The 20,421-nt window shown below is 41.1% G+C and overlaps 1 protein-coding gene across 5 annotated transcripts in view; it reads right to left on the bottom strand.

Moving 5' to 3' along the window:
- The window catches only part of FARP1 (FERM, ARH/RhoGEF and pleckstrin domain protein 1), a 202,596-nt gene that overhangs the window by 45,961 nt on the left and 136,214 nt on the right, over window positions 1-20,421 (bottom strand). For 4 of the 5 annotated variants that reach the window (XR_005956037.1, XM_041478251.1, XM_041478248.1 and 1 more), the window contains exons 4-13: window positions 18,853-18,895; window positions 17,686-17,764; window positions 15,174-15,271; window positions 10,709-10,823; window positions 9,376-9,523; window positions 6,692-6,787; window positions 5,984-6,147; window positions 4,322-4,390; window positions 3,499-3,574; window positions 1,599-1,836 (exon numbers count right to left, since the gene is read on the bottom strand). Coding sequence is in view for 4 of the 5 variants with exons in the window: in XM_041478251.1 (XP_041334185.1) it covers window positions 1,599-1,836; window positions 3,499-3,574; window positions 4,322-4,390; window positions 5,984-6,147; window positions 6,692-6,787; window positions 9,376-9,523; window positions 10,709-10,823; window positions 15,174-15,271; window positions 17,686-17,764; window positions 18,853-18,895 (1,126 nt within the window). In the remaining variant the exon portion in view is untranslated. The remainder of the gene's footprint in view (window positions 1-1,598; window positions 1,837-3,498; window positions 3,575-4,321; window positions 4,391-5,983; window positions 6,148-6,691; window positions 6,788-9,375; window positions 9,524-10,708; window positions 10,824-15,173; window positions 15,272-17,685; window positions 17,765-18,852; window positions 18,896-20,421) is intronic. The other variant, XM_041478250.1, reaches the window with a different exon arrangement.

Here is a 20,421-nt window from a genome sequence, read left to right as displayed (position 1 = left end):
GTTATGAAGAAGAGCAGACCAGACACATTCTTGCTATGAAAAAATTTCCAGCATATTTCAAGATTTCAACAAGTCCTGGTCTTGAATATCAAGCTGCCTGCATTTGGCTGCAAGTTAATTTTTTTTTTCTCCTAACTCTGTTGAGGCACTCATAAGTTGCTCTCCTTTTATGGAGAGAAAAAGATTGTAACAGACATATAAAAGAGCACAATGTACCTACTTGATTTGATTGTTTGTTTTGTCAAAATAACTAGTCAGATATCAAAGCAGTTACAACATATACCTAAAACAAGACTTCACACAAAGAAGAGGAGTGTATAAAGTCTTACAGAGGTACCTAAATCAGTAATAATTTTCCTCTCCTCCTGCCTTTCAGAGGAGATGCAAACTGTTAAGCATCACTGAGACTTATTACTGTGTTCTAGCATCCTTTCCCTCTGGCTGGCCTGTACAACAATGATGTCTGAAATAGCCCATGCACCTGAAATTATCACCAGCCACTCATCATGAACCCCAGGAGATGCAACCACACCACTGAGCAACCACAGTATCCCCTGGTCTCACACACGCTGGTGCCTAGCAGCTGAAGACCTGCACACCATCTTCATCACTGAGGCCGACAGACACATCCTCCTCTACCTCCTCATCAAGCTGAAGGCTTCCAAAGGAGTACTTATTTCTAGGCATGGGAGAGGAGCTCAGCACAACGGGGTTTCCAAACACCAGGGGGTGAGTGAAGGGATTAATGACTTCTGAGTCAGAATCACTGGATTCCGTGCCACTGCTGGTGGAGCCCTCCATCATCTGGATGGCAGCCATGTGATCCATCACGCCACTGGCACGCAGCGACTGCATCACTGGGCTCTGCTTTGACTGTGCCCCAGCTGGCATACCATTTGCCATCATTTTGCCTTCTGGAGAAGACATCTTAGCCACCCCACCTCCTTTGCAGTATCTCTCTGATCTATACTCCTGCCCAGGGGTTGAGGATATCTGGCTTAGGATAAATGGATCTGTAACTGACTTATTGCAGAGATTATGGGTTTTCTGTGCACGAGGCCGTTGAGAGCCTGGAGAATATCTGCAATACCCATGGCAGTTAGTGGCATGGCTGTCCTCCTGGCCAGTCCTCGCCCTGCCGTCGTGCCCATTTTCTGAGACATAACCCTGAGAGCCAGCTCTACTCAGGCTCATGTTAGGGCTGGACTCTTTGCTGCTGGGAGGCAATGGAGTGGCCAGCGGACTACGGCTTCCCGGCCCTCTAAACATTTCGTCAACCAGAGAGCTATGCCTTGGCATCCTGGGGCTTCCCCCAGTGTAGAAGGAGAGATTAGCTGTATTATCATCAAGGTACTCTTCAGAGAGATACTGGGAAGACTTTAGAGAAGCTGAGGAGTCCCTATATCTAGTTCTATTGCGATTTTCATCTCTGTAGTGAATATAGGCACCACTGGTCAAATCACCCTCATAATTGTCATTTGTTTGGGAATATGACCGGGTTATTTGTCCTCTGAGGAGATCATACTCGCTATCTACATCACTGCAGTCAATGAAAGGAATGGAGGTGCTGCTGCCATGAGCAGCCCTGGAAGCTGGACCTGTGCTTGGCTGCTGTGATTGAGGTCTGTTCTGCTGCATCTTATCCTTAGCAGGCTCCTCTTCTTCCTCCACTGCTGAGACCACTGCTCCATCCACCTTTCTGCCTTCCTTTGGACTCTTCTTCAAAGAAGGGCTCTTGTGCTGTCCAGTGTCTTCTGTGGAAGATTTCAACTCCTTCCCTTGCCGGCAGCTCTGCACTGCTGCAGCATCATTGTTGTCTCCATAGGCTCTAGCAGTCTGGAAAGATAATAGAGGGAAGGCAAGGGGGAGACAAAGGGAAGGACAAAAGGGGAGGGAGGGTGGGACGGGAGAGGTTTGGGAGGGATGGGAGCCAGGGAGAAAAGGCTGCATGTAATTATGCACCAGAATTTTGCATCTGCAGAAACACAGGAGTCTCTTGGAAAGAAAAGAGGTAACCCAAGCCTTAAAACTAATTAGAATTAAAAAAAAATAAATAAAACCCCCCAAAAAACCAAAGAGGTTTCTGATCTGGAAGAACAGAAAAAAAACCACAGGCTAAACAAGGGAAGAGAAGGCAGACTATGCACTGATAATGCAAAAAGGGTATTTTAGGTGTTTCCATGCTCTAAGGCAGCCACCAACACTAAAAACACCAACCTGTGCACATTACTCTGAGAAGCTGGAGGAAAAGATATAAACATAAAACAAATTCTGTACAGCCTACACTAAGAAAGTCATGTGTGGGCTTTTGAGCACCCTACATTCACTCCCTGGAGCATAGCTGCCACTGGTTCATAGGCTGGCTTTTCTGCAGACATCTGCCCAGCAGCCATGCTCCATCTACCTGAGCTTGTCTCAGCAACATTAAAATGCTACAAGCTATTTGAAATGGGCTCCATCTATAACAAAATTCTCTGAAGTTCCTAAATTTGCAGAAAGGGGAAAACCTGTGAATATCAAAAGGAAGTGATGCATAGAAGGTTCAGGTTCAGGTAGCGTTCTTAAATGCATTAACCATTAATTGCTCCTGACATTTTAAGCTCTATCTAACATAAAGTTATGTGATCAAAGGTTCACCTCCACAGACACAGATGAGCACAGAAAACACCGGCAAGTGGAGAAACCACAACAACCAAGTCAGGGAAATGAAGCCTCCAGATCTGTCTCCTCTGGAGGCTGTCCCTGGAGAGCCATCAGCCCGTATGTTTGGTGTGTTTGGGATGCCAGCAACTGGAGAAACCAGAGCCATAGCGTGGAAGAGGGTGAGGCCACTGGCACTGTCTGTGCTTGTGGGAGTGCTGTTTTCTGTGTGGCAATGTGCTCATGTGCTATATGTGTGCATTCACGTGGGAGCCTACACTGAATACATGCTCAGCCTTGCTGGGACCTGGGAACTTGCAGCTGCTGCAGCCTCACCACTACTGGGCTTTTGGACTTGTGAAATCCCAGCACACAGCAGCTCTCACCATGAGATAAATACATATGGTATCTACCAGAGCTAATGGCTTAGAAGGCCAGAGGTGCAATTTTTCTGAGGAAATAATTGTTCTCCTCCCTGGTTAATACCTGGTTAACACTAACCTAACACCTTGAAATGGGCAGCCAAGACCTCTCAGCAAAGTAGTTACACCTTCCCCAGGTGCAATAGTTACAACCAAGGACCCTGGCAGCAACACTGAGGGTTGCAATTTTTCAGATGGTCATTAGTACAGCTCAGATAAGCTCACTATTTATATTTGCCTGGTTGTCAGTAAGCAATGCTGTTTCACTCAGCAAAACCTAAAGCTTATGACACTCAGGGCTCCTTAGCTCCCAGCTAAATGGTAAGCAAGCAGAAAACTATGCTCTTAGGGCTTTAAAACAGCAATCAGTGGAGGGCAATCTAACAAGAAATGTTTAAAAGGATTTCATTTCCAGGGTTTCATCAACATCACTGACTTGTTTTGGCACCTCTGTATGCTGTTCTGAAGGCTGTGCAGTCAGACTCCTGATGGAATGAATCTTGCTGTGTTTCCTGGAGATAAAAGGAAAATCACATAAAGAGCTATTTCAGTGGTTTTTTTTTCCTCTACAAACAGGAATCAAGAGACATGCTTTTAAAACAAAACCTTTGAATAACAGCTTTTATAAAATTTTGCTCCAAAACAGATTAACATTCCTCCTTTCTGTAAAATTTTAATGTGTTTTGTGTTGCGAACACACCACTGTAAGAAAAAGGAGAAGCACTGAAGCAAAAATGGTCTACCAGGTAAGCATGAATCATAAGCAATGAACTACTGTCATGGTCTTTTTGGCATTTTGGCCATTACTTTCAGCTCACCATGAGCATGATGAGTTCAGACAGAACTGCTCTAGCAAGCTAGAAGACTTCCAGTTTCCCTGGAGACCTCTCCCTTGAGCTTGACTGTACTTTTTCTCACGTTCAGTTTTACTCTGAGCTGAATATGTCTGTTCACACACATTAACCACATCCCAACAAAGAGGGTGCAAATCAAATTGGGAGAAAGTTACCTGTGATAGCAGGATGTTCATTGCTGAAAAACAGATTGAAGACTACTGATTTTAAGTGAACTATAAGTTATGAAACTTTTGCCAAAACATGCAGGACCATGGGAAATTACACATGTGATAAACAGTCAAACCAGCAGAGAAGGAATTTTTTTTCTTGGACTGGTGCCAAGATCTCAGACTATAACTAACTGGAAATCATGACTTTTCTTGGATTATAATATATTAGGATACTAAATTTATTTCCTCTCACCTTTCAAACTGCACTTTTTTGTGCCCTCCTTCCTTAACATAGTCAAGAACTTGCTTCTGAGTCCGACCACTGGAAGAAAACCAGAGTTAAAGTATTTAATACAATATACCACGTGGTCATCATAACCTTGTGTTTGGCTTGCATATTAAGTCACAGCAACCAGAAAAGTATTTGTCACTATCAGCAGAAACTCATGGCAAGATCATACAGGAGGGGACCTGGTCAGATACACACATTTTACCATTTTGCACGTTACTTGTCTCTTTCTTTTGCTATGGAGCTACTTTTTGATGCCACTTCAGAACTGCTTCAATTCAGCTTTGTGGGCCCTATAGGGTACTACGTTACTGGGAAGTCACTACAATGGAAAGTGAAGCAGAGGTTAAGCTTTCCTTTCATGAATTAATATATTCTTGAATCCTTTTTAGTCAAATACCAGCCTTATCTGATATTAGTAAACCCTGGAAATAAGATGAAACCCCTGACATCAACTTCATTCCTTGGTTGCTACTATAAAACACACATTTTCTGCAGAGATTTAGGCTGGAAATCCCTTTCCACCCTTCTGCTACAGGGTGTGAAGTAGTGAGAAAGCCCAGTGCTGTCTATTGTGCAAAGCTATAAACTCCAAAGCAAACTGAAAGCAGCACAGGAAACCCACACCTCAAGAATGCTCAGCTGAGAGCCAAATTCTTCCAATTCATTAGAGGCTTTCAGGGCCTGGAAAAGGTTACTGAATGTAGTAACACAGATCACAGGGAGTGGAGGATGTAGCCAAAACCTGCTTTCCACAGCCTGAGGTAAGTTGAATGCACCTACAGTTTTCTATTTACTTCAGGCAGAAACTTAACAAGTTATAGTTTGTTTACCCAACATAGGTCCTTCCACCTTAATTTACTTTGCAGGCAGCAAACTAAGTGGAAAGAGAGTCAGAATGGCTATATATGCACTGTGTTCTTATGCAAGGCATCTAGACTGCATCATTCATCTCAGCAAAGAGCGTTTCTGGCTGTACAGCTTGTATCAGCTTCACAAACAAAATAAACTGTATGAATAAAAGGATTTCCCCCTGGCATACACAATGCAATATCTACAATGATGCTTCTGCCAGTGTAATGAAAAAAAAAAAACCCTAAAACAATAACCCAACTACTGAAAGCTTTCCTACAGGCCTAACAATATCACAGGTATACGTGGTCTCAACAGAGGTGGTCATCTCACGTAAATCCTTTGTGAGCATAAAGCCATTGCCTTTAACTACACAAATATGGGTTTATCACAGGCACATGCAACAATCTCTACTCTGATACATAGGAAAGACCCCATTTTAGGAGCAGAGGATTCAAAGAATCCCCAAAAATTGCGAGCCAGTGCTGCTTAGGACACAGGTGAATTTTCTTGTGGAAAACCAGCTGGACCCTATATACTTTATTATCTCACCTCCAGAAGGCTATTTTGCAACAGCTACTACAGAATTAATGCAGGGTTTTTCCCTACAGTGTTCTTTGCACTATTCTGGCAGAGAAGATGCAATGGAAAATATAAAGGAGCAAACTACAATGTAAAAAAGGTGAGTTTAAAATAACAGGTTTAATCCTAGACCATTATGGATGTGATTTTGAAATGGAGAGGCAACAAAGGGGGAAAGAATGCATGTCTTACCTGAACCTAAATGAAGAACCTCTAGAAAAAAGAACAGGTTTAGGCTTTGGTTTAGGTTCCTCAAAAAGCCTGAAAAAGGCATGATGCTCCACACAGATCTTCCAGAAAGACTTGCAAAAATCTCGACTGGCCATAAGGAATTCCAGGGTGTCCTGGAATGAACTCTGAAAATTGGGATAGCATTTGCAATGTAAGCTGGGCAGCAACATAGATTAGAGAAATGCATTGACAAATCAGGTGCTGTGCTAAAAAAAAGAAAAAAGAAAAAAGCCCCAAAAGCTTCTTCCCAACTTATTGGCTTTCAGGCTTAACAGGCCCTATCCTTCTAACGTTGAGACACTGCTGGTCTGCCTGTCAGTATCAAAGCTATTGCTCAAACTTCCTTTCACTGACAAATATGACAGAGATAAAGCAGCGGTTTGAATGTTAATGAGAAGAAGTTGATTATATGCTATACCTTAAGAACTGATGATACAGTACCAGAGTTGTAAGCAGACGATGACTCTGGGACATTCTATTATGATTGACTCAGTTTACATGTCCTTTGCCACGACTGCTCACCTGAGCTGCCAGGTTGATGTGCACAGTACCAACAGTGAACATAAGCAATTAAAATATTCATGAGGTGATTAAAAACCACGTGTGATCAGTGAGTAGAAATACCAAATAACCTTCTGTCAGCTTCATCAACTCCTAACAAGGACTTACATTCACATCAGGCCGCAGTTTGATAAGAAAACGTTTTCTCTTGAAGCTCAGCTTTCGAACCTTGGCCCAGTTGAAGGCATTGATCTTGGTGTGACCCTACAGAGAACAAAGCCAGCTGGGTTTAATCATTCCAGATCCAAACGGAAAAATCTAAACCACTAAAGAAGCTTGTCATAAATTAATCATCTGTTCACTTGAAATGATGACATTTCTTATTACTCATCCTCTGATAATGCAAACCATAAACATCTGGTGCAATGACTGAAGGCAGGCACTTATGGTTAAACTCTTGCAATACAGGACTAGTTACTGTGGAAATATCCGACCCGGTATTACTGCACAAGACAGGGTGGACCAGATTTTGCTATCTTGTGCTACTATGCAGACTCAAGATTTTCTGTGGACTAAATCACCTTCCAAAGGTGCCTCACTCTATTTCCACCAGTGACAGAGAATGCAGGGAATCCAGACACATGTCACCTCAATTTGATGAAGTAGATTTTCTCCCTCTTTTTACGTCTGCAGGGCAAAATAAGTATCTCTTTAAATATGGTTTTACTGTGAAAAAGAAAAAAAGCAACTGCAGGTTTTGTATTGGAAGTACATTTTGACCTTTCATAGGGAGCACCAGGAGCAAAAGCAATCTAAACAAATTATTTATCTCTGAAGAGCCACAAAATTATTTTCTGGGAAAAAGCAACCAATACCATAAGCAAACAGCAAGAAGGAAATATTTTCATAGTACTCCAACTCCCAGCCACTACATCATTAGCCCCTACCCTTCAGAAGTTTCATTTTTAATCTATGTCAGCAGGTATTGGAGGTGGTATGCTAAAATATTTGCTACAGCAGTTTGTTGAATGAAGACTTCAACACAAACATTCCTAGAGTACAGCACAGAAGTTTCAGGACTGCTAAAAGCAGAAACCCACATTGATTTGGGCACCATCACCAGACAGCTGTAGGAGTAATGACAGTGTAATGATCTCTGCTAAGTCAACCAGCTGTCTAAGAATCACATAATTAATCTCCTTAAAATAATCAGCAGCACTGACACTGATTTCTAAATAAATGGCAGACTTTAAAGTAAGCTTATGCCATTTGTGAGTGAACCTTTATTTGCATTGGGAACATTCTAATGAGATCCTCATATTTCAATTTCTATCAGCTATAACCAAAATAAAAATAAGAACTTAGCTCTTGACCTATGAAGTGGTTGAAGGAAGCCCTAAGCCTACTGACAGACGCCAATTGCTGAGCAGACTCCAGCAGGTCAGAGCCTGACTTCCTTTTCAGCATTCAGTCTTGGAGCTTCAACCAGTAAAATTTCCAAGCTTTTCAGAAACTTTAAAAACAAAACCAAACTGTTTTGAAAGTCCCAAACACATTAGGTCGAGTAGACATGACTTCAGACCTTGTCAAATCAAGCCCTGGGCCATCAACCTGCAGCTACACTTTACAGGATCTCAGCTGCGTGCTGGGACTCTGAGGTCCATGCTGCTCTCTGTGGACACACACTTTCACCTTGAAGACAGCCTTAATTTACAAAGCTTGGCAGTTCATTAATTCAGCTGATGAAAATGCTGTGGGGGAGCAGGGGAAGCAAGCAATTGAACATACAATTGCTTGAGTTATGCGCATTTCTAACAAACTCCCAGTGTTCTCACGTTTCAACCTATGCTTCAGTTTTGGGGTTCCACTGCCAACTCATTTACTTGATCAGGCATCTTTTTAATTTGCTGCCTCTTTTTGGCTGTTTGTTTGGTTGGATGTTTTTAAATCTTAGAGCATTTGGGTCAGACACTTCTGGGCTTGTTTGTTGCTGTTACTTTTCTTTATGAAAGGACTCAAAGTACTTTGTAAGGCTGAAAACACTGGCATTTTAATGATAGTCAAACAGTTAAAACGAATAGTCTTTTTTGACAACTGTAAAAAGGGACATTTTAAAGAACAGCTTACTTACTGTTTTTAGTACAGATTCAGGTAAGCATCTAAAGAGAAAGCAGCTGACACCAGCTGACTACCTAGAGCTTCACAATTGTAAAAGCCAAATTTGTTATTTACGTAAGGGGAACTGCAGAATGAGAATTTGACAAATTTACTAATGATGCTTCATAAATATGTACTAGAATGACTGCAGTAGGAAAGGAGAGAAAAAACAGAAGGAAAACAGTTTGGATCTTTAAAGGAAAGAAGTAAGATCCATGGATTCAGCAAAGATACAATGGCCAAGGCCGGTCAAGAAACCTGTAAAAACGTTGAAGAAGTAACACTTCAGAGAGAGCTTATATTTACTGCCTTCATCCTTCTGCACGGACTCCAGCTGTCTGTTGCTTTACTTGTCTCTGCTTCTCACCCATTTACTGTGCACCACGCCTGCAAGACCTACCTGCTCCTACATGTCAGCATGACCAACCTGCAAATTGTGAGCCAGAGCTCAGATTGCATCCTGAATAGCACATTGTGGATGCAGATGGAGCTCTACACTGTGCATTCACATAAGGTAGGAGGTCCTGGAAGGAAGGGGCCCAATGCAGCTATAACAGGTTTAAGATAATTCTTAGAATAATTTTGGAAGTTCCTGCATTTTCCCAACAGAATACTTGTAGACATGGCTGAGTTCCTGAATTCTTACTGCTGTCAGAAATCTCTCTGCTTTATGAAGTACAAAATCATGCTCTAACCTGAAACACCAGAATGCCTGTGTTGGCAACAGCCAGGTTGATTTTTGTCCCCTCCCTGTCCTTGGCTGGATGCAAGCGTATCCCGTACATCTCCAGCCGACGGGCAATCTCCAAAAGCTGGAAGTCAGACTCTGCTGGTGTCTGTCCCCTTGAGAAAGAAAACACAGAACACTCACAAGCTTGTCACACCTTTTAATAGAGATCAAGAGGTCCTCCAGAGAACAAAGAGACATTTGATCAAAGAGACTGAAAACTGTCAGAGGTGTAATATCTGTACGGTTTTTCTACATCCCCAGAGTTTTATCAGCTAGAACAACAACTTACTCTAAACAAATATCAAAGAATACACAGATTTTACAGTCAAAATACACAGATTTTACAATCAAAATTTTAAATTTTGATTGCTCCAATTCTGAGGCACCTGATACAGATAGATTTTAAACCATTATCTCTAACAGAATTTACTACCTCCCTTTGTTTTTCCCACTAGAAAATATGCCACATTCCTAAAAAAATCATGAATGGAAGCATGTAATGATGCTATTCATTGTAAAAGTGACTGTAATACCAAAATGAAGTAAAACAGAAGGCATGAAAACCTTACCATAAATACTGTGAAGCCATAAGCATTGGAATCATTAATTGTGATGAAATTATGCAAAGCTTTGATTATTACTGCCATAGAAATCACTACCACTCATCTATTACTCAACCTAGCTCAAAAATTAAACTTTTCACATCTTGAAGTGTTCTTGACATCAAAAAAATACTTTTCTAAGCCTTATTGGTACTCCCGTTCACCATCTTCCTAGTACAGGTCTTTTCTCCAGACACTAGGATACTAATTTGGATCATCATCTTGAATTCTTTTCCCTCATAATTCTGCAAGTAGTCTGTGCTTTTCCTAAAACTATCACTAAACCCCCTTCTCCAACCTTTCTCAAAATACAGCATGGAAAAGTTGAAAGGCAACATTCAGTGTCCTTGAAACCAAAGGACTACTGTCACGAGTGCCTGACTGATCAGTTGTGATTTGCAATCATACCTGCATGCACAAAATCAGCAGTAAAGCATTTTGTATGAAATAGACTGTAAAATAACAGCACGCTTGAATGAATATCGAATCAACTGTGCTTTAAACATCTTGTTATGATGATGGGAAAAAGGTAGGAGTAACCTTCAGGAAGTTCATAGGCTTTAACAGTTTTTGAGAAGCAACCTTCAAGAAACTTACATGTCCAAAGCTCTTTTGTACTTCAGATCTAGCATATACTTACCATTAGAACTACTCTACAGGAAAAGAAGGCCAATAACAAAACCAAAAAATTCTTACATGTGGTTGCGGTGAAATTCCATGATTTTGTCTTCTAGTGCTTCTTGATGAGGTATATACTTGTTCTTCGCTAAGTGTTCACGATCTATGGTTTCATCAAAATCCCCAATCTCAGCTGTGGAGAGTTTTAAGAGGAGCCTATTAAAGCATCACATTACATCTGAATAATCTGGTCAATCCAGAAGACCCTGGCAGCTGGGAAGAGGGCAGAGAAGCAAACACAGTTCCTTGCAACCTGTGCCATGGTTTTACAATTCAGATTCCCACTACATTATCTTCCACACATTACTCTCTTCTCCTCTGTGTTAGTATTTGATATGTGAGAAGAAACCCCAGGATTTCTCCCATCTACCACAACTAAGTAAGCTGTTGGATGCCAGCTGAAGAGCTGAAGCCACCAGTGCTACCTTGGCTTGTGTGGGGGATAAGGGCAGGGGTACAGGGAGAGCAGCACTAACAGAGCAGAACTCATCCATCTCTCTCACGCTCTCTCACGGGGCTCAGGTGCCTCTCCATGGAGCAGCCAAGCACTAGCTTCCTCTCCAGGCCCATGTCCCACCTGGTAACCTTTGAGAGAAAGTCAGAGAGATGGTTCTGTTTGCTTGTTTGAACACTAGTTTGTAATCCACCTCATGGGATTATGAAACATTTGTCTTCCTCTAATTCTGCAGCAGTTTGAGACACATTCTGTCTCCCTCCTCCTCAAAGCTGCTCCCATCTGCTGCAGTTATTCAACACTGTGTGTGCAAGAGTATGGCACACCCACCTTCCATTTTGCAGTCCATTCAGTGAAATTTCCTTTTTTTGGCAGGTGTGGGGGTGAAGGGTAGGCAATCTATCTGTGGGAGCCAAATTACTATCTTGTTGCCTGCTATTCTTGGAATGTCTCTGAAAATCTTGCTATTAGTTTTTTTCACTGAACAGGCATAGCAGCTTCTGCCTGCAAACCTGATGGAGTAATAGCAATATCACTGCAACAAAGGCTGCTACCTTGGTAACGTCAGGGAAATTAAAATACAGTGCCCTCAAATTAAATGCAGAATGCAGTCAGACATGTTGCTGCACACATGACCCACGATATGACAGACCTACGCTCAGATACACCTGCTTCACCTTCAGTTCCACCCATGTAAATGAACCCTTGATCCAGTTCTGCTCAAACTAAGTCTGTTTAGAAAAGGAAAGGTGTGAGATCACATTTAAAACACTGTATTTCTGACAAACTGGGATCAGATGTACATTAAATGCACAGGGGAAGCAATAGCCTGTGCAGGCACTGAAAATGAGGAACCAAAGCATCTGTGAATGACAGAGCAGTAGCTTTTTTGACCCAAACTGCCTGCAGACACATGATGACATTTTTTACTTTGAAGGTCAGAGGTGGAAAAGAGTTGAAAACTGACACTGTCTGATTTACACCCCCTCATTCACCCCATCTGCTCTCAATCATTCCTTAAAATGGAGAAATACTACACAACCTTTGAGAATTTCCCTTTTTAAAATTGTCCTGTTTGTCCCCACATCAGAAACAGCTCTCTGCTTCCAGTTTTACTCATGCCAGTCTCAAAATTCTTCAAGGTTTTTAATCCTACCTCAAATAAATGGCAAGTTTCTGTTCTTTAATGAAGCCATAAACCCACCTAAGTTTGCAACACCTCAAATAACATGGGCTTGGATTCTTCAAAATGCAGTTCAAAACCGCCATGTCTGTGTACACAGATGAGCTTAACACACCTCCTGCAGGGCTTTCTTCAGAGTCAACAGTACAGAAGACACTTTCTTCAACTCTACATGATTTTTAAAATGTTCTCAGCATTTTTCAACTGCAAATCCACTATCAAAATTTCCTTCCTGGCTTTCAAGTTGCTTCTGAATTTGTTCTCTCTGACCTCATACTCAACAAGCTTTTACTTACTGCCTTACTCTCCTCTTCTACCTTAAATAACTTTCTAGTAGCACTCAACTGAGAATGAGAGGGAATTATACTGCAAATATTGTCAGCCTCACGTGTAACTATTCTTTAAAATCTCTTCATGTGATTTAGCCAAAGACTTATTTACACTGATGATGGTTTTTCTCTTACCTGGCAAGTACATTAAACCATGCTGTATTCTGTCTGCATTAGCACTTCCGATAATCTGATGCTTTGTATTTCAGCTCTTTTCCTTTTATGACAGAATTATGGAATTGCTTAATTTGGGAAATACCTCTAAGACCACCAAGTCCAACTGTTAACCCAGCACTGCCAAGTCCACCAGTGATCACGTCCCTGAGTGCCACATCTACACGTCTCTTAAATCCTTCCAGGGATGGTGACTCTCCCACTTCCTGGACAAGCCGATTCCAATGCTTGAATTTTTTATTTCCATGAAGAAATTTTCCTAGTATCCAATCTAAAGCTTCAACGCTGCCCTGGTACAACGTGAGGCCATTTCCTCTCCTTCTGTCACTTGTTACCTGGGAGAAGAAGATGACCTCCACCTGGCTCCTGTCAGGCAATTCTAGACAATGGTAAGGCCCCCCAGTCCTCCTTTTTGCCAGGCTAAACCACCTCAGCTCCCTCAGCTACTCCTAATAACACCTTTGCTCCAGAACCTTCCCCAGCTTCCTTGCCCTTCTCTGGACACACTCTAGCACCTGAGTGTTTTGAGGGACACAAAACTGGACACAGGATTCGAGGTGTGGCCTCACCAGTGCTGAGTACAGGGGGACAGACAATGACAGCCCTGCTCCTGCTGGCAACACTATTGCTGATACAGGCCAAAATGACACTGGCCTTCTTGGCCACCTAGGCACACTCTGGCTCATGGTCAGTCCATCTTCACATAGTCACTGCAGTGCATCGTTTGCAGTATCCCAGTGTCCTCTCACTTCTAACACTTTTTACAATGCTTTTAAGGTAGTTTTAAATTGAATGTTTCAAATTAAAAAAATCATTCTGTAATATACATGCTAATTTAGCAGAAACCTATTTGCTGTAATATTGTGATTTTATGATAAGTAACAGTATAGAACATTGACATAAGCTTACGTACATAATATATGGGCCTCCTGGAATCAGATATTCCCCATGGAAACCACTCACTGGCACAGCATTAGTAAGACATACCATAACTAACCTGCATTCTCAATCTTTCCCTTTTGATACCATTACTCCTATCATCTGTTTACTCTGATTTTTATTGCAGACAAATACATAATATTTCTTTTGCTTATTTATTGAAAAATAAGCTAGAGACAAAATAAAGTCAGCCATGCAAGTAAGATACAGCTATAGACTCTTACCAGAGAAAATTTTCACAGAAAAATGTTCATGAGACACAAAATGGACAAATAAAAAGGACAACAGCAAACTTCTAGCAGAGTTTTCTAGCAAACATGATCATAAATCAATACATCAAATGAAAAGAGACACATGCATGAGGGTGTCTGCTCCTCAACATCTTCCTTTGGTGCACAGACATTTAGTAGGAAAACTCAGCCTCCTAGAATGCAGCTTAGCAAATGAGACTCAATTTCCCCAAATGATCAAGATTTTTTTAATTGCCTGAAATTAAAGAAAACTAGAACTAGCTCAACCAAGAAAAGAAATACAGATGGATTGTTGGACACTGTAGCACAAAAAAACCAAGAGACAAAAACCTCACTAGTGAAGGATTTTATTTTTTTAAGTCTGTGCTGCCAAAATACTCAATTTTAGAATGGTATGAGGACTATAGAATTTCACAGCATCTTACTGCTACTCAGTCCCACTGGTCAATGATGACCATAGCAAACAGAACCATAAAACACCTGCCTTTCCAACAGCAATTGGTGAGAAACTGCCCTAACACTTCAACAGACTATGACAGAAAATCATGAGATTTTTCTGCTCACCTCCAAAGAGCTTCCAAATGTCTTTGCTGACTGTACTTTCCATACAGTAGCATTAGCATTACAGTGCAAGCACACAATATGGAATTGTACAAGGACCATGCAAAACAAAGTCTATTACAACCATTATACTTGCTGCTAAGTGGTTTTTTTTCTAATGTTATTCTCTTAGGACTGTGATTTAGTCTGGCATTCTAAGCATGTTTACTTACTACATTCTCTAGACAGCACACAGATCCCCAGGAATTTGAATACCCTACTGACATTATGTGAAGTGTAATAAAACAGGATTTCAGCAGAATTCAACGTGTTTGCCACTGCCTGCAAAGTCTAATTTTTAAATTATCTTTGGCAGCCTATCAATTGCTTTAAAACTTCAAATCCAGAAGTTTTAAAGCAATTGATACCAGAAACTCTTCTTTGTTTGAAACAGTAAATTATCTGTATTTGAATGCTATTACACAGAGCTACAATAAATTGTCAATATGGCTTAAACCTATCCCTAAAGCAGCTACTAACAGGTAACCCTGCAAAGCATGTCCAACCAAGCATCCTGTTTATCTGTCTGTAAAGAAGAAAAAAGGGAACTTACATTGTACTATATGTGAGATTAGGAGAGCAGTGCTGGTATCATTACATGTTAGCCTTCCCTGTGCCAGGTCCTGCTTCACTTGCAATGCAAATAGGTACCTGCAAAACAAAAGTGAACAAAGGGTTACACAAAGCAGGAGGGAAAGAGGGGAAAGTATCCCAACGCTGGCTTTGACTGCACCTTCCCTTCACACTTTGGAATCTACAGAAGTGATCTGAATTACCTACGTTTAGAGGGTAAATAAAACACAACAGATACTGTATTACTGCCATTAGAGCTGTAGATGGTGGCTGCCTTAAGAACCAAGATAATCTCTCTTTTTCTCTCTTCCTCCCTCCGTTTGGAACCAGAGCAACCAGATATGACACTGCTAGAAAACGTGACAGCTATGAAGTATTCAGCAAGAGATAATGCAGCTGCTTCTAACCATGAAGAAATGACAGATAAACCAGTGGTTCAGAGTTATCAGTTGGTTCTTGTAGAATACAAAGTGAACTCTAAACTTCCACCTTGGCATTCACTTGGGAATGAAGCACAAAATCTTAATCAAACTATTCTAGCTAGATCTGATACATTTGTGGCTCTAATATCTGCACTGTCCATGTACCAGCCCTTTCTAACATTGCCTCCAAACCACTTCAGCCATGCAGGGCAATTCTACAATGCCAGCATAAATGCAGAGACAACAGAAGTCCAAGACATTATTCCATCATTTAAATTTCTTCTAGCTTCAACAGAAATTGGCTTAGTTCCACTCAGTATCCAATTCTTCCCTCAAAAAAAGAAGAGCTAGTAATGGGCATTTTTCCTACAGCTGGTATGAAACCTGAAGTGGTGAGACACACCTTAACAAGCCTTCCAAAGACTGCAGCTCCTCTGGAGAACTCATACTAGGATCTCAATTTTAATAAGACTAGATTTTAATAGATTTAGACAAAAGCTCTCATTTGAACAGTGGGTTTCTGAATGAGAAGATGTAGGTATGCTAAATGAGAGGGGCAAGCTGATTTGAGGAGTATGGAAAAGTGCTTTGTGTGTACATACTGAAATAAAACAGCAGATCTACATAACATCCTTCTGAAACCTGCAGACATCTGTCTACCCATACAGAATTCACCCTGGCAGAGGAACATAGTACAAAAATGTTATAGTCTCTTCTTCTTCAAGTGATGAAGCAGTTCCCCATGGACATGCTTTCACATCCTACAGAGTGCTATGTATATATATTCAAGTCCCTTAGCATACATATTTAAAATCTAACAAAAAAAAAGTCATTAGGATTAAGAGACACATCTCCAGGTCCAGACAGAGATCACCAAAAATTGGTTTTCAGTTCACATAGTAAGAAACAGATATGCAGAGTATCTGTTCAGAAAAAGAAATGTTTCATTAATAACATCACACTGTGAGTTTTCATTCATCCCTTTATTCTTTTTACTTTCTTTTATTCTTTAGTCTTTAGCAAGTAAATACTTCTTCTTCCTACCCCACATTTCTACTTTTCTCTTTTCAGGCCATTTCAAGCAGTATCAATTATTTATTTTTTTCTATTCCAATGCTCTATTGCCAAAATAAAACACAACAAAGATAAACAGTGAACATCACAAAAGTAGACTTGTTCTTTATAATGCAAGTCATAAGGACACCAGAGCTCTCTGCAAAAGAGGAGTTTGTCTTTTGAGAAGATTGAAAATAAAATCTAATAGTGAATATTCTGAATCAGAATGGAAACATGTAATTAGAAGCTAATAATTTTGCAGACCAGAAAAAGAGCAAAAATTTGCAATGAAGAAATACCACAACAAAGCAATGTTTCTGACCATAAATGAAGGACCTGCTTTTAAAAAAAAAAACCTTAATGGGTCCCTCATACACATATTTACTCACAGAGAAATAGGAGTTTTTGTGCCAATACAGTGTGATTTTCAAAGCTTTAAATGAAGTTTTTGAAATGCACTGAAAAGCATTTAAACATTAGTATTAAGGTACTCTGTCTGCATAAGTGTGTATCTTTCTCTACATTCTTATTTTTGATTTTATTCCTTTTCACTTCTCCATCTCCAAAGCCACACTTCCATCTGTGCAAACCTTTGGCATTTGTGTTGGCTATATAGACAAGGTCCAATGCTGCTGCAAATCAGCAATTCACACAAAACAGCTCTCTCCCAAACAGGGGTGCAGAGTCACACGTGTCCCTTGGCAGAGGGGGACCCCAGGGTGCCCATACATGACTTGATCATTCCAAATAGAGAAAATTACTTCTCCTGGGGTTAGTAAAGCTCTCCCAGGACTCCATATCCCAGGATGCAAAGGGCTCCTGCACTTTGCAGAACCTCTCAGCACAAACTGCAGCTGAATCTTAGGGCCTGTTTTTTCAGGTGCATTCAAGGCTGGGACACCAAGCTAAAAGTAAGAGGCTGTCATCAATCCTCACCCAGTCATCTCAAATTCCATTTTCTTCCCTCTATCCATCAGATATTTAACAAGAAGAAAGAGTCACCCAGCTACTAACCTTGTCAGTTCCTCCTGCAGCTGAGCGTGGTCAGGTGGGAAGAATTTTACCACAAATTTTACAACAACGTGCTTCGGTCCTAGGGAAAATGTCAAAGGAAGTTAACAAACATCAATAACATGCTGGACAAATATGCACAATGATGTACAAGGGATAATTCACATAACCTGCAGTGCATACAGACATGCTAACCTTGTGTCCTTTGTTAGTATGCAGGATATTTGGAGACTGCCCAATAAAATTTACACACAATAAAAGAGAACAGTAACTTGGTCAAGGGCTACTCTGCCAAAACCAAGTATGTTTTTAGCAATTGCATCAGTTGATCCAATAAAATATATGTGTATCTACTTTCCTTGCTTCAGAACAGGAGGGAGCTAAAATACAGTCTACTTTTGAAGTCCACTAGCAAATTACTATTTCTGTTTTAAGAACAGCACATTTGTTCCAATTCTTACAAGTATGACCAGTGACAAAAGGACCAATGCATCCCTGTCTTGTGAGAGGGAGAGCTGCCAGAGCATACACTCAGACTAATATGACCAGAAAAGCACCTAGAAAAGAATCTCAATGGCAAAGCTCCATATATTAAGAACTTGGCTGACAGTTGACAGAGAAACAAAATAATCAGAACCTTTCACTTCTACTCCTTCTAGAGCTGGTGGCTATTTACAATTTCCTGCTCTTTCCTACCACCCACTGTAGCTTCCCCCATCCCAACTCTTTCCTCCTCCTTGTCTCCAAAAGTCCCAGGTTCTGCAGCAGTGTCCACACAGCTGTAATACATCTGCCAGCTCCTTCCCAGTAATAAAGCCTTCCTGTAGTCTTCCTTCTATTCTGATTCCTGCTACTACCAACCAGCAATGTTCCTTTAGTCCTTCTTTCACTGCATTCTTTTTCTGTACAAAGCTGTTCCCTCCATTGCCACCAGCGCCTCTCCCAGTGACTGACTAAACCCCAGCCTCCCACGGGGTGGGGTCAGCCCTTCATATGCTCATGTGACATAACTTCACAGGTATGTCTTTTAAGGACAGGCCAGAATCAGAAAATAATTCCAGCAACATTTAGTGCAGAAGGTTGAGAATATAAAGATTGCAACCGAGAGAGTCCTAATTTATTCAAGTAGTCTCAGACTGAGTAAAGAAATGTCAACAAGGAAGTACTTACTTCTAATCTGTTTCATAACAGGCTTCAAAAGATCGAGCCACACCTGAAAACAAAAGAAGGTGGTGTTATCATATCTAAACAAACTACCAGAGGAGCATTTTTAATTGCAATACCTAGATTATCAGTTAACTATTTATTTTTTCCAGTGTGGTCATTATGCGTTCCTTAATTATACAGGGTGGAGTTTCTCCCAGAATTCTGGGAGATGCTCAGGAAACAGCACTATGAATGGGCACAGCTCTCAAAACAGTAGAGATTCAGAGAGCTGGAAAACTGGAAGGTAATCTCCCCCTCACTTGTCCCAGACACCAACAATCCCAGCACATGCGGTCAGGAGCCATTAATTTTGTGGAAAGAACAACTGAAATGAGGAGTTTAGGAAAAGACAGTCCTATATTGTCACTGAGTTCCAAACTCTAAATGATCTTGAGAAAGGGAAGTGAATGGAGCTGGTGCTTGCCTTTGAGGCTGGGAACGCTGGACAAATGAGATGGCAGCAGCCTACTGGTATGGGGGACCCAACAGGAGCCCCAGTATGAGGTCTGGCCATAAATGTGGAGCTCTGTTGCTGGGCTCCATGGAGGTGAAAGAGCCTCCCTCCCACCACCTGTAGGAGGAATGTCCTCTCAGATCACAGGTGTGAAGCAGAAAACAGGACAAGGCATGGGTGGGAGAAAGCTTACTTTTGAGCTGTGAAACATTTTCTCTTTTCTATAAACCTGTGAAATTCAGGCCCAGGCATTCTTAACGGGGGACGGTGTAACTTCTGTGTATGGTTCACCTGACAACTAATTTTCCAGGACAGTGTGGGGGTCTCCCTTCAGCTTCCAAAAGTGAAGCAGTGGGTGGAAATACATTTTTGAAAGCCTATCCCCTCATCCTGCAGTCTCAAGTCAGAAAGGCTGGGGCAAAATGTTACAAAAAAGCCAAGGGACAATCACGCAGAAAGTAAAAAGCCAGATGATTCACAGGTCCTGAGACAGCTCATAGTGCTTATAGTCCATGGGTAATCACCCATGCACATTATTTATATTTTGTTATCTCACTAAACTGCACAGGGCCTCCCTTGAAGACATCTGGAACTTGCGGAAGAACACGCTACAACCATCACAAAGGTTAAAGCCATTAAAAACCAAATTAACTGAGTCTTCCTCTAGAAAAAGAGTACGTATTAGAATTATTACTTCTTTGACCTTTCGTAATTTTAGATTATGCAGAGACTGAAACATACTCAAAGTATCCATCCCAAAATCACCTGAGAAGCCAGACAGGAGCAGGCCTGTATCACTGCTGTAACTGCTCCAATGCCATGTGCCATTTTTATTATTACTAATATGAGGGATTCCAATTAGCAGAGACCTCACAGCCCTGCCCTTTCCCACACACTAATGTTACTCAATGGAATTCTTCTTATGTTTCTCAGCCTAGTAAAGTCTTTTTCTTTTGTTTCAGAGGTTAAAGAAACTTGGTTGTCCAAGAACAGCAATACAGTTTTTATCACATGTTAAACTGGTCCTGACACACTCTGACACTTGAACAACTTAAAACTGTTTTGTTTCAGAAAGTTCG

The sequence above is a fragment of the Pyrgilauda ruficollis genome, unplaced genomic scaffold, assembly GCF_017590135.1.
Source record: "Pyrgilauda ruficollis isolate IOZ18807 unplaced genomic scaffold, ASM1759013v1 scaffold44, whole genome shotgun sequence".
Classification (NCBI taxonomy): Eukaryota; Metazoa; Chordata; class Aves; order Passeriformes; family Passeridae; genus Pyrgilauda; species Pyrgilauda ruficollis.
Note: the sequence above shows the minus strand (reverse complement) of the source record. Positions and strands in the feature narration are given on the sequence as shown.